At 44.5% G+C, this 14,281-nt stretch overlaps 2 protein-coding genes across 2 annotated transcripts in view; both read right to left on the bottom strand.

The window, feature by feature from the left end:
• LOC110974757 (uncharacterized) overlaps nt 1-5,602 on the bottom strand; it is a 37,501-nt gene extending 31,899 nt beyond the window's left edge. The window contains exon 1 of the mRNA XM_022226608.2: nt 4,814-5,602. Coding sequence (XP_022082300.1) covers nt 4,814-5,414 — 601 coding nt within the window. The 5' untranslated portion in view covers nt 5,415-5,602. The remainder of the gene's footprint in view (nt 1-4,813) is intronic.
• Nucleotides 5,603-6,166: 564 nt separating this feature from the next.
• sf3b3 (splicing factor 3b subunit 3) overlaps nt 6,167-14,281 on the bottom strand; it is a 28,313-nt gene continuing 20,198 nt past the window's right edge. Inside the window, exons 18-27 of the mRNA XM_022226592.2 lie at nt 14,063-14,217; nt 13,242-13,416; nt 12,071-12,276; nt 11,409-11,565; nt 10,996-11,121; nt 10,293-10,505; nt 9,371-9,613; nt 8,860-8,964; nt 8,021-8,116; nt 6,167-7,344 (exon numbers count right to left, since the gene is read on the bottom strand). Of these exons, the coding sequence (XP_022082284.1) occupies nt 7,300-7,344; nt 8,021-8,116; nt 8,860-8,964; nt 9,371-9,613; nt 10,293-10,505; nt 10,996-11,121; nt 11,409-11,565; nt 12,071-12,276; nt 13,242-13,416; nt 14,063-14,217 (1,521 nt within the window). The 3' untranslated portion in view covers nt 6,167-7,299. The remainder of the gene's footprint in view (nt 7,345-8,020; nt 8,117-8,859; nt 8,965-9,370; nt 9,614-10,292; nt 10,506-10,995; nt 11,122-11,408; nt 11,566-12,070; nt 12,277-13,241; nt 13,417-14,062; nt 14,218-14,281) is intronic.

Genomic DNA, 14,281 nt, shown 5'->3' on the forward strand with positions numbered 1-14,281 from the left:
CCGAGTACTTAGATGTCCGAGTAGTAGAATTGAGGGCTTCAACAGTGCTGCACAGAGAAAATTAAAATGAGGAGCCACTGGCTCTTTGGAAAAAAAAAAGTCAGGCGCGAGGTCGATTTTTGTACATGCAGTACGCACATTTGCAGCACACACGAGTTAGGCCTACAACAAAATCGGACAAAACACACAGAAACAGTGTTCTGTCCATTATCTGCAGGACAGGCAGGCTTTGGATTTTGTGCTTGTGGAATAAATCAAAAATAGCAACCAATGATATGGAAAAAAAGCTGGAAGAAAAGACAAGGCATGTTTGTTCTCTTTACTTTGTACCTGGGACTGGACCGGCACTGGAATTGTGGCATGCACAGACTGCTAGTGCATCTAATGAATATGCAAAACGTCGCAGCTCCTCATACACACTCTATACAGCAAGCGACCACAAACCAGTCGACTCGGGTACCTAGTACCTGTGTGTGCGTGTATGTGCACGTAGAAGAAAACTGGGCTGCGATCGTTCGTCAAATATGACTGACAAGGTGGGTGACTGACAGGCACAAATCATGGTCACCATTGGCGATAAGAATTAAACAGTTGGTTCCACATCATTTTTTAGGAGCAAATGCGACTGTTTTGGTCGTACCATACAATGCTGTGCCTCAATACTAGCATACAGTGCTGTGGTTTCTATGAGTACTGTACATGACCTTATTGTTCTCTGTACAAGTAACAATGGAAGTGCCCTAGTCAGAAGTAGTAATTTTTAGCACTAGGTCCTTCAGGCTCAGACTACTACTGGACACAGTACTTTGTAGCACTGAGTCCTATATCTCAGGCGATATGCCAAGGGGTTAATCACATGTCATTAATATCACATCTTCCTCGATCTTTCAAAATCTCCATGTGGATTTTGAAGGATCTGGGAGAAAAAGAGTCCAAGGCACACAGGAACTTTGTTGCAAGTGCAATGCCACCATATTAAACCAATACACCTCCGGAGGTCAAGTGGACAGTGCGGCCACACTGTGTTGAATAAGATGACGATAGTGACGACAGCGACGCTGGCAGAGGGCATGTAGTACAGTGTATGTCAACACTGCAGTTCAGCACAGCTGCGGCCCTCTGTACATGTAGCATGTACATACATTTGTATGTATGTACTCTGTATGTAGGCAGAATAAGGATCTTCGAAGGACAGAGGATCTTCCTTGTGACGGTACTGTTTATTTTGGCTGGCTGGCAGGCAGACAAAACCTGATGTTACAAAATAAAAGTTCTTCTGAATGAACGCGTGCAAAAAGACAAAACAGGCCAAAAGGATGAACGTGAACAAATAAACATACAATCCCCCCCCCCCGAGCATAAAGTTGAATCAACACAATCAAACAAATTCAACAAAAACAAATCCCGGTCCAAATTTTCAAAAAAATAGATTCTGGACATCTTATGACATTACTTTGTCATATTTGTTCAATTTCTGACTTGGTTTTCCAGGTCAAACAAGAGGGACGATCAAAATAGCCAGGAGGCGTGAATTAATGTCTCACTCCGATCTGGATTCCGGCCTATTTTGGTTACAGTCCTCGAGCATTTCAAACTGCAAGAAAACACTTTTTGCCCTGATGTATAAAGACAAAGATAAGACACCGCCATTTCCGCAGGGAGCTTGAGTCGGCACGCTTCAATGGGGGAGGCTATGACGTCAAACCCAGTCCCAGGAGACTCGGATGTGACCCGGGCTGGACGGATGCGGCACTTTTCCCGGGCCTCTAAATTTAATCTGGGTCTTTCATCTATTTATATACCGCTGTTATCAGACTTCGGTGCATGTGGATTTGTAGGCTAAAATACAAACATATGGCTCTCAGGACGGTCGCTAAAATCATGCTCACAAATGAAAAAAGTATGACCCCCATGAGGAGAATTGTCGAAAAGACGGTGAAACGTTCAAGGCATGATTTCAGGCTTTTCCAACCCACTGGCTGACAAATCACACTGTAATTCAAATGTTTCTCCATGGCAACAACGAGATTCGGGGCCAATCAGCTAGCAGTTTTGGGGGGCCTTTAGTGAAACTTTAACAGGTTTTTTTACAGCTCTAGTGAGCCACAAGAGATTGGGTTCTGATTAATTTTTGCTTCAGCAATATTAACTTACTGAAAATAGATTCACACTTTGCAACTTCAATCAGCAACCTACTCATGTCCACACTCAATGGACCATTAACAAAGCTATCCAAGTGATTTCCTCAGGAAAGCTTCAGAAAGTGATTGTTTCCCCCTACGACTTCTGCCAGTGGAGGTTCAGCGCCTGTTATATAAGGCCAAATAATAAAAAAAAAAAAGTTCCATCTCTCCTTCATTTCTTCGGTACCTTCCTACCTACATTTTGTTCTCTCCCTGTTTTGGCTACTGGTGTAGTTTTGCTGCACTAGCACTTTGAACTTTTTTCTGTCTAAAAAAAAATTTACCTAGCTGAAGGTTTATGAAAAATCAGACTGTCATCTTGGGAAGTCTTCCGTCTTAAAAATAAGGACCACTCCTCCCCTTTCAAACAGGATGAGAAACTGTTCTTGTTTCTATCACTTGGCCTGCTTTGTCTGTAACGTGACACGGCCTGCCTAATACATGTACACAGATGAGGCCATATTACTGGAAGAGTACCAGTAGGTAAAGTCCCCCAAACCAGCACAGCTTCAAATATAGACATGCTGGACTGTCCAGCTACTGAGTTGGGCCAATTTCATAGTATTGCCTAAGCGAAAAAAATTTTTTAAGCGTGGAAAACCTTGCTTGACAAATCAGGTTACTGGCCCAAACTTATTGCGATGTATGTTGTTTTGGAATGGTATTTACCCGTCTTTTGGTTAGCATGACAATCACGTAGAGTTTGAGCTGATAACCTTTGTTTATTGGTTTTTTAACTCTTTAGCAAATTCTGTGCTTAAGCAGCTCTATGACAGGCTACCAGCTGTTTCCACTAACGACAACAAACCCAGCAAGTTTGCTCGCTACGCACACCACAAAGAATATGAAGTTGTAGAGGAACACAGGCACAAGAATAGTCAAATACAGAGGTAGTGTACAACTTCCTCCAATTGTTCCTATAGCAAGAAACAAGAGAGGTTACCTCTGTAGGAAATGACACTCTTAAGTGCACCCCAGGTTTCTGGGATTCACCAATTTTCGGTCTGTCTCTTCCCAGCCAGTGTTTGAAAGAACTGCCGGTTGGCGCCCAGACAAATCTTTGGGACTAATAACCCTTGATGCTACCGGTATCTAGTCCTGTGTTTTTACTCCGCGCGATGTGTTGGAAGGAAATACAAAGAATTCTTTAGAAATGTTAAAGATTTATGGAGAAAACAGGGGAGGTGTTTGGCAATTTTGTACTTGAGTGTGCTTCCTGTCCCAAATTTTTTTATGCCTGGCCGTGGGACAAGTGGCTAGGTTAAAAAAGAGTACATGTCCTTTAATGGCCGAAGAAAAAAATGTCAATAACATACATCTCTTTACATTCTTGCAAAAGTTTGGTCTGACGCAATCTTTTCTCATGTAGTAGCCAATTTGATGACTTACCAACCCCTATTTTGTCTTGTGGAAGTACATGTGAGTGTTTTTCCCCCAAGAAATGCAGGCCCGACCAGGAGACTGAGCACATGCATTTCAAAGCACAGTGGCACTTCAATAGTAGGTGTACGTTTCCTAAATGCCTGTTTTAGGAACCAGTCTGAGCTTCTCTCAAACCACGTGCACTTCAACTGTTTTGTGTCTTATTCCCGAGTGCATTTCCACCAGACTTTTCAGAAAACTTCACATCCAGAATACACGCACAGCTTGACCGAAGAACATAAACTGAGTAGCTAATCACTGAACAGCACCAGATGTGTTCAATCAACCAGAAAGTAAGAGAAAAAGCTTAAAAGCTTAAATTTCCTAATCCCTACAAGGATGCTCCTCTTGCATGAATAAGCTGAAATCCAATCTTGTATCCATTTGAAATTTGGCATGCCCCCTTTGTTCGCCTCCTGTAAATATCTCAGCTTTGCCTGGGCAAATTTCACCAAGGCCTTCGACAGTGATGTGAATGGCCAAGGAATAATTAAAGGTCACCCCCACTGGTGAAACATGATAAAATTCATTCAATGACAAAAAACGTTGGAGAGAAGCTACCGGTAACAGTAAGACAATTTTTTTTCCAAGTCAAAGTAACCAATGCTTCTGTAGAAATGACGGCACTGTTTAGCTTTCTCACCTTTTGGGTTTCTTTTGGCTCGTAAAGGATAATCAAACATGAAAACTAAACAACAAATGTGTCTTAAAAGTCAGGCCAATTTTATCAGTTAACCATCAAGACCATGTTTAAAGTTAGTTTCCTGTTGTCATGAGCATTATGAGCTGGGGTTTCCTAACATCAAAACACATGTTAACAAAAAAAGATGAGATTCCAATAAATCCCACGGCCTAGTTTGAGATTTATTCGGGGTTATCAGGCAATTACAACAGGGAGAGTTGAGGTATCAATAAGCACTCTAGCTCTGCGAAGGCAATGGTCAATGTCTGAATGTTAACAACAGACACAAAACTTGAAATCTATTCCGGAAAAAAAATCCCATAGGCCTACAGACAGCCACAAATTTTTCTCAATAGTTACTTGCCATATTAGTCTAAAAGCAATAACAAAATTTAAGTTTTGCAGGAAAAATGTTGCAGTTTTCACATGAAAAACACTTCGAATTTTTCAGACCAGTCTCATACGTTTCATACACAGGAATTTAAGCAGCGTCTTCATATGGAACTCGGGTCATTAATGTACTCACCGACTGCTGGGGCATCGTAGGAATCTCCTAGAAGAATCTCTGGGGCTGAATACGCTAGGCTTCCACAAGATGTCTCAAGCTTTTCACCTGGCCTATACAGATTACTAAAACCAAAATCCGTCAACTTGACAACGCCCTGTTTCTTGAAAAATATAACATTCTCTGGCTTCAAGTCACGGTGAACGACATGCAATTTATGGCAGTAAGAGATTGCACTGACTATTTGGGAAAAGTAGTTTCGCGCAAGGTCCTGACTTAGGCCATTTTCGTGTTGCATTATGTAATCATACATGTCTCCTCCGTCCCCGAGTTCCAAGATGAGATAGAGCTTCGTCTGGGTGTCGATGACTTCATAGAGGCGCACCACATTGGGATGCTGGACCAGTTTCATGCACCGGACCTCCTGGAAGAGGTGGGCCCGGGAGATGTCGTCCAATTTGTTCTTGTCGATGACTTTGACGGCGACCTTCTGGCCCGTGAATACATGCCGGGCAAGTTTGACGATGGCGAAGTGACCCCGGCCCAGCGTCTCCTCGAGATCGTACATGCCGGCGATCTTCCCATCGTAACTGGACTTGTACCCCGCCGCTGCTCCGCTCATAGTGGAAGCCGTAAGTACTGGATTCTGCTCTTCCAGAAGATTACATCGTTAGTACAATCTGATGCCGTGGATTTGGGAAAATCTTTGATAAGAAGCTTGCCTCACCCTCCGTCCTTTCGTCCGACTTGACAAACGAAACACCGTCGCCTCGCACCAGCAATGTAGCATAATGTCATGTAGGCCTATGTTTATTACATCTAACTGCGCACCTACAGTGAGCATGTCAAGTGCCGGCCCACCGAACCTAATACGAGCCGCCCGCCCATTGGGTCAGGGCATTCAGTGTTTTATAGGAGCAATTACCAAGAAGGACCAATCAATAACGGTCTTTGATTCTTAACGACAGTCAGTCAAGTGGGCTTGCAAAATTGTCACCAGAGGGCACTGTATTATTGCACTTGGCACCACAGACATATGCTTGGCACTGTGAAAGGCGTTATATTCAAAATAGAAAATTACTGCTCTTGACTGCAACGACAAATATCAGCAAGTCTACTAATAAATACAAATACGTCTTGAAGAAAATTGCCGAGTGACAAAGGGCATGATTATAGATAACAATGATTTCCGAAGTTATAACTTCGAATATGACAATCCTTAACCATGAACGTTTAATCTTCTACCTTTCAAATTAACTAGAGTTAATTAAAGAGAACAGAACTTACAGATGAGTATACACAGAACAGGTTCACCCCGATCAAAACAAAAGCTGTAGCACTCACACATAAGATGAATTCAATTAATACAGACACTTCATTTTCTTTAATACCATGATTTTATTGCCAAGGTATTTTACAAAAAGTAATGATTTAACACAACTAACAATGATCAATAGTGGAAAGCAATTTGTCAATATTTTACATTCGGGCCCCTTCTTTAACTCTAACCCCCCAGAGTGTAAGTAAAATCATACTGAAAACAGATTAAGCAACAGTGAAATGTATATTTTAGTAGTAGAGATGTGCACTGAAGAACCAATTGAAATAATAAAAACATTTAACATTCGTGGGGCTCGAAATCGAAACCATTTTTTTGGGAGGGGGGGCAGTAAACAATCATGTTTTCACTTGTTTTTGCAGGTTTGTTCCCTTGAAATGTAGAATACAAGAGTGAATGCAGGCCTTCAATATGGACAAAAAAATACTTTTAGAAATATGCATGGGTAAAATTAATGACACAATTTCGCATGTGTATCACGCACATGTACACGTCCCCCCCCCCCCGCGAAAAATGCCCAAATGGGTCTACTCTAGAAGTAACTGGCAAATTTATTTACAACCAGGGAAACAAAGCTTTGTGTGGCAGCTGCAATATGTACAATGGATCCAAAGTAAAAAACGGCCAGTGGACAGTTCCCCCTGAAGACAATTAGGGCTACTTTACAGAGCTGTTGTTGCCCTCGTCATAAAAACTGTCGCCACGATTTGCTGCTAGCATCGAATTCAGTGATACAAATCAACATTTTCGACGACCTACAGACGACTGAGGAAAAACTTCTTCAACTTGACAAAGCCCCAGGCATTTCTTTCGACTGAAATTCTCTTTAAAAGGGGTTCACTGGCTCACAAAACCACTTAACCTAACATCCCCATTGGCATTTTTTGTTCCGGTGAATCTCCCTCTATTATGCTCTGCTCTTAATCCTTCAATTATCAAATTCTTGCAAAATCCTGCAAAAATCCTTGCAGTTAACTGTGGATGGTAATTCTTGCAGATTGTGAAGGATGTACAAGATTCATAGAAGTTTCATTTACACGAAGTAGAAACTTCACACGAGGATCAAACCCGCAGAAGGTAAGATCTAAACAGCCTTGGAAACGCAACAGATGGTACTTTGTCCCGTTTAGGCTTCGGTTCTTTCCAGAATTTTTTTAACATGACTTTATTAAAATGCAAATCTGGTCCGGATGTCTTCCAACTTCTTTGAAACCTGAGGAACGCAAAGAAAAAAGAAAAAGACTTAAAACGTCAGAGCTGGCAAAAATTCAGATCAACAATGCTCAGAATGAACCGCAGGAGTTGACATTACATTTGAACCCAAAGACAGGAAAATCTGCGTGTGGGAAAAGTCCGGGAGCAAGAATCAATGTTCTCTGTTGTTTCAAAGTGCTCTGAATAAAAGACACTGCAGACTGCAGGTAAATGACATCATAGACCTTATTTCTGGGGAAGCCATTTTGGTTGTGTTCCCAGAATTCACCTTATTCAATGTGATGTGTTACATGGAAAAGTGCCAGACTATTTGGGGTTCCATGCCTCACTTTCATTTAAACATCTACATACAATTGATCACAAGTTTTCAAATTCTTCATCAGCACCGACGTTACTTTGTGATGAAGTTTTCTTTTAGTGCTTTCAGTTTTGCTCACTGCCGCTACAATAGTTAACCTCGCTTTCAATTCAATATGGCCGACTTGTGAATGGGACCAATCGGCGAGCCAGCAGTCAGGGGGAGTCAGGGAAGAGAGCTTAGCCTGGGATAGAGGATTTGATGTTGTTCTTCAGCACATGCTTGTGAAATTTGACGTACAAGTTCATTCGGGGCAAGAGTTGCTCAACGTTCTCTGAACAACGCCCAGCACCGATAGAGACTCGTGTATACTCACCTCGCTTGGGTTTCTGTCCAGCTCGTCGGCCACGCTGCGCTGCTTGCCGGTATCCATGGAGTTAAACTGCTCGCACAGATCGCCGTCAATCACATTCTGAAGATGTTGAAACAAAACAGGAAAATCAGATATTCAGTACCCAGACAGTGAGTAATCGCTCACGGCAAGATATGTACTGACTCAGGGTGTTTCGCAGCACTTGGGTTAGGTAAACTCTCTCGGAGTACATGGCGACAAGTCCTACAGTCACTCTACAGTCCTCGTCTTGAATGTAACTGCTTCTAATCTGTCAAAAACTGGACCCAGTCTCATTGGTTGGGAGAAACTACTTCCCAAATTTATCAGCTTAGCGACATTTGGCCGAGATCCAGTTGCCAAAAGTGTATATTGTAGGCATTTTTGTAACTTGTTGATGCCAAGGATAAATTTTCTGAGCTCATCAAATTTTATGTTCTCAGAAAGGTCTACAAAATTGGGCCATACAACGAAACGAGTGAACAAGGAACCATTTCAGCCAGTTTTGGGCAGAGGACGAACTAGTGCTAGTCTACACCATCACACAAGACCAGACAGACCAATCACAAACACCAGTCACAAGTAGCAGAGTGAACAATGACAAAGGAATGCTGTTGTTGCAGTTCATTTGAATAAGCTTGGGACTGGAGGTCTTGTGCTGGTCTTGGGAGGGGTCTTGCCATGGTCTTAAGAGGTCTCGACTAGAACACTGGGGGAAAATCCAGTGGGTCCCAGTGGGGGTAGCTCCGACGCTCGCCGATGGGGAACAATCAAGGCAGTTATGAACCAAGGGGGCGTCAAAATGACCATAGTCAGTCGCTTACCTTGACTGGGAAGAAGTAGGACCTGAAGGAGATGTGGTCTCGGCCGCACAGGGGCGGGAACTCTGACCGCATGTGCATTTCCAGATGCTGAAAGAAGTCGTGGTCCTAAAGAATGAAAGAAAAAGGACTAAATTGAATGTCACAAAAATCTCTCTAACGTTTTAATAACTTGGATGAAATCTTACCAATCCAAAATAAACCTATTATACATTTCAACAGCGACGAGTGTGAAGGCAGTTCGTGCCTAAAGCAAATATGAAAGTAGAGCACATATGGTGTCATGAATCGTGTTTTACAAATTCGCAGCATGATTATTCGATTAGATATCATCGAATCACATTTATGTTAGCTTCCATGCCAAGTACAAATCAAGTCTTTATAAGGTGTTTCGACTTGCAAAAAGTTACTTTATGTTGACCTTAAACTTTGAGCCGAGAGAATTTTCCCAGAAATCAAGCGCACGCCTTTGATAAGTCTTGCTAACTGAACCAACAGGCTAGAAATATCTGACCTCGTGTGACGTGAAGGGCACCAGTATCCCTATGGCGCCCGACAGCGTGGTGTAGACCAGCGACTCCGACCCGCCGGGGATGAGCGTGGCCTTCTGCAGCGACAGGATGGTGTCGCCCACGTGGAAGTTGGAGATGATCTCCGACTTCTGGGAGGCGCCGCTCAGCAGGCCCCGGTCCCAAAGGGCCTTGACGCCCGTGGGGTCCTCGTCCACTTCATCGTTGGTGCCCGAGGTCAGCCGAATCTACGTCGGGGGAAGGAATTTGGGGATGGTTTTAACCGTAACGCACGCTTACCGTACGTCTTGAAAGTGAAAAATTTCGAAGACAACAAAACACAGGTGAATGAGCAGCGAGGCAGGTTCGCACTGCCAGAGATTTCCAAACAAGGCCAGGGAAAAAATTGGCAACATCAAGAAGCATTTGTTTTATTTTATTTCCACTTCACCAGGAGAGTGCTACCAGAAACAAACCGTTTTCCGTCGAAGCACTGGAGGAGAAGACCACGAAGAAATCCTAACTTTTAGAGGTGGGAGGGAAACACGGAATATTCTGGGGAAGCCCACTGAATTAGGCAGGGACTGAAAACCCAATCCACAGGTTGGCCTAAGTGGGATGTAAACCCGAGCCTTAAAGGAGGAAGTCAAGGACAGTACCACTACGCCAACCTGACCCTCCAAAATGCACCCACCTTTAAATGGTACCTTTAGCGTCAAAATCGGCTTATGCATTGTCATAACCATATAACACGCCGACTTAAGTTTGACTAGTTTTGGAACAACTGTTTGTCCGAACAAACACAATCAACACTCAATAGTGTAAGTACTTGAGCCACAATGCCACTGTGTATTTCAAAACACTTGTACTTCTTGGAGAAGGGCATCGGCACAACCCTGTAACTAGCAGCAAGACGGGCTTTCTTACTATGCTGAGGTTTCCAAACTTGTCAGCCACCGCGACCGTGTCGTGGTCCAGGCTGGTCGTCGCCGTGACCCAGCGCGGGTGGGTGTCGTCGGCAAAGATCACCATCTGGTTCTCCGGGCGCTTGTAGCGGACGAAGTGGACGCTCTCCTGCACGTCGCTGACGATGATGCGGTGGCCCGAGGTCTGGATGTTAATGATGAAGTTGGGGATGTGCTGACGGAAAGGGGGGGATAAAAACGGAAGGAGAATAAGACTCTATTCAAGCGTTAGCCATCTTGGAGTGAAAGCGAGATAAAACTTTTTCATTTGGGGAACCTCAGAGGAAAAATAACAGCGACAAAATAAAAGTTCGTACAAATTCATGCAAGTTTTGGTATATAATAATTTAAAATTGGTGATAAATTATATCTAAGTGTTTGAAGCCACATTAAAAAAACTGAAAGTGAAGTTTGGAACCCCAAATAGCCTGGCACCAACCTGTTTAACAGATAACACTAAACAGACAGATTCACGGGACAAATTTAAAACAGGCATCCTTGTGAATAAAATTTGTAGAGGTTTCGCGTGGTAGCCATCTCGCTGGGCAGTTCTTTTGTTCCACAGAGAAACCTCCTTTGTGCATACCCTATGAACAATAGCACTGGCCTGCAAGATGGCAGCCGTGCAAACCCTCTATTAGGCTCTACACTCATTAATGTTTTACCTTGTTTTCACACTTGCGGAGCATCTTCTTCTTGCCCAGGTCGTAGATTCTCAGCAGTCTGCCCACACCCACCAAGACACGCCCCTGGAATGGGCAAATCGCCGAAGGAACATCGTCCACTGGGGTCTACAAAAAGCAGGAAATAATCGGTTTAAAATCATATTTTTAAGTGGCAATCTTTAATTTTGTTTTTCTGTGTATCTGCACCACAAAGTATTCACCACACACCTAAAGAGCCCAAGACTTCACTGAGATGTACAGGGATTTTTTGTGAAGTCCTAACTACCATTTCCAGTACTCCGGAGGACTTTTTTTAAAGCCTGTACATCAGTCCTCTGGGTGGATGTGAAACGGACTACAGACAGACTGGTCTGAGTGTCAGACTGATCCCCGTACAACGGTGACTCAGTTACCTTATGGAGCAGTTCCAGTTTCTTGCCGTCGTCAACGAGCTGGTACGCGTGTATGAAGCCACCGGAGCAAGTCCGCGGGCTCAGCGTCACGTCCTTGGCTGTGCCGACCAAGACGAAGGTGTCATCACCCCGATTGGCAAATTTGCATACGCACAGGCTGCAAGAGGAGAGAACAAAAATCAAACAATGAAAAGTGTGAAAAATATCCCCGTTTGTGATACTGCGTCATCGAAACACCAAGACAAAATGGGCCAAAAAGATATATGATACCGCTGCCGTACGCAACACCCCAGGGGTCCATTTTGATGAAAACTGGTTTTCGATTTGTGCACATTCATTTTTAAAGACACGACGACCCCACGAGTAAGCTAGGATGTACACGGAGTGCCTCAGTGTCATCCGCACTCCCTGTGCGGTTCTGAAGGGTGACGTCTCTTCAGTTTCAGCCACGCCCGATGCACTGTTGAGTCATACGGGGCTGTGGAATCGGAAGTTTGTGAGAAACACGACTGCTCCTCCAAAGGAAGCGCGCCATCAGTGGTGGTTGCCCAATGTGCGACAAAGTCACGTCCGAACCGGACGGAGTACACAGTCCCCTCACTCTCTGATGCGGGAAGAATAATGAATCAAAGCCGTTCACGGGTTCGAGGGACTCTCCTCACCTGAAGGCTGCCTCGTTCTGCTCCAGCGCCACCGTGTCCAGCGTGGTCCCGCTGACTGGGTTCAGCAGCCGCACCAGCGAGGCCCACATGCCCGGGCCGGCCTTGGGGGCGCCAAACAGGCTCTCCGGCAGGTCCTCCTGCAGGAAGGCCTCCGCCATCTCAGCCGCCAGCTCCCTCTCCTCATCCCCTGCCGCCTCCACCATTTCCTGGCCGAGACAAAAAGTCAACTAGCTTGAATGCGATCAGGGGGTTCAAATCTCTCTTCATCCTTTCGGGCAGATTCGAGTGCCAACTATATTTAAACACAGTTCAAGTTGAGCGACCACCATTTGTTGGCCACCAGTCATTTTAATCGCTGTATTACATCTACACCTCTGCACAAAATATATCATGGACGCCGGGGAAAATCGACCAGAGTTCAATAAACAGTGGCCTTTCTTGTTCACTACTTGACCGGTGTCACTTGAACAGTGGATGATTGGGACGAGTTATCCAGTCAATTGTTTGGAACTGGGACCTGGGGGCACAATCACATTGCTGGTAATCAACAGCCTTTTTTATAATTAAGTACAGATGGAGCCACTGATTGAACAAAACCGCTGTACAATGCGGCACAGATCGCAGACACTACGAGAGAGGCAAAATTGGATCCAAGCTGAAATTTGAAAACAATAGTTCGACTGGCGTCGTCTGGTAGGAGTAACAGGGGTGGGTGTGGCCACTTAAAATAAAAGCTGAAAACAAGAAACTGAAATGTAAGAAGTTCCCATACGTTTGTTCATAGCAGGTGCACAAAAAAACCCTGACATTCAGGGTCAACATCAGAACAAAAAAAAGGTGAAATCAGCTAAAAAGCTAAATTTTCACACCTCTGAATACAGTGAACTGCTACATATGGATTGGAATACAGTGAACTGCTACATATGGATTGGTAACAGACAACCAACTAGACAACAGTCGACGATCAAGAATTGCTCAAGGCGGAAGGTACGCCAAACTTGACATCCATGTAAGAGATATCAAGCCACAGTTTGTATTGAAATTGTACCACACTCAACCCTAAACACGAGGCCCTCGCTTCCCCGAGTGAGTGCATTCTGGACGCGTACAAAACTGACCAGGCTGTGTAAGCGAACTGACAAGCCAGAGAGCCGTGCTCGACTGTCCCTACCTCGGCCATCTGCTGCTTGCGCATGGCCTTGGTGGTCTCTGTGTAGGCGTTGTGGTCCGACTCGATGACCACGACGTGGTTGCTCTCCGGGTGGATGGCAAACTTGCGCGGCGTGTAGGTCAGCGGGTTGGACACCTGGTTGAACACGGCTCCCAGCTTCTCCAGCGCCAAGATTCTGCAGGTGAGGAAAAAAATGCAAATAATCAAAACATCATCGGGATCTCAGAATTATTCAAACGTTATTTGATACTGTAATTCCGTGTCTTGTGAACTTCAGAGGTGCAACACAAGTCATGATATAAAAGGATTCACTCAAGTCAAAATCCTGTGTTATGGTTGTGACCTCTGGAGACCACCATAAGACCACCACAGGACCTCCAGCCCGACTTCAAGTCACAAGCTATTCGTTTTAAAAAACAACAAATTTATTTGTGTGTCACTGTTCAGGTTAATATTGTGACTGGTCTTGTGACTGGTCTTGTGATTGGTCTTGTGACTGGTCTGTGATTGGTCTTGTGAATGGACTTGTGACTGGTCTTATGTCTGGTTTGTGACCGGTCTTGTGACTGGTCTTGTGACTGGTCTGTGACTGGTCTGTGACTGGTCTTGTGACTGGTCTGTGACTGGTCTTGTGACTGGTCTTGTGACTGGTCTGTGACTGGTTTGTGGCTGGTCTTGCAGCTAATCTTGTGACTGGTCTGTGACTGGTCTTGTGATTGGTCTTGACTATAACATAGACTTCGCAATGCAAGTCTTCGCAAGTACATCACAAGGTACACTGGTCTCAGTGAAGCACTTGACACTCAACACTTGGAACCCACCTGAGAGTGTTTGTGGAGATTGCCACGATGCCTTCGGGGCACTGCTCTGAGGCAAAGCCCGAAGCGTACTCCAGCGTCTCGTAGGACAGCGGGGTGAGATGGAAGCGGGACTGGTACCAGTAGCTTAGCCAGGCCCGGCTTGACATGGCCAGAACCTGTCAAAGTGACCAATGCAAAGCCGCAATAGGTAGTACTTTGGGTTTACACTTAGTCGGTGAT

This window comes from Acanthaster planci, linkage group LG06, assembly GCF_054643075.1.
Source record: "Acanthaster planci isolate LZ-2023a linkage group LG06, COTS_SCS, whole genome shotgun sequence".
Lineage (NCBI taxonomy): Eukaryota > Metazoa > Echinodermata > Asteroidea > Valvatida > Acanthasteridae > Acanthaster > Acanthaster planci.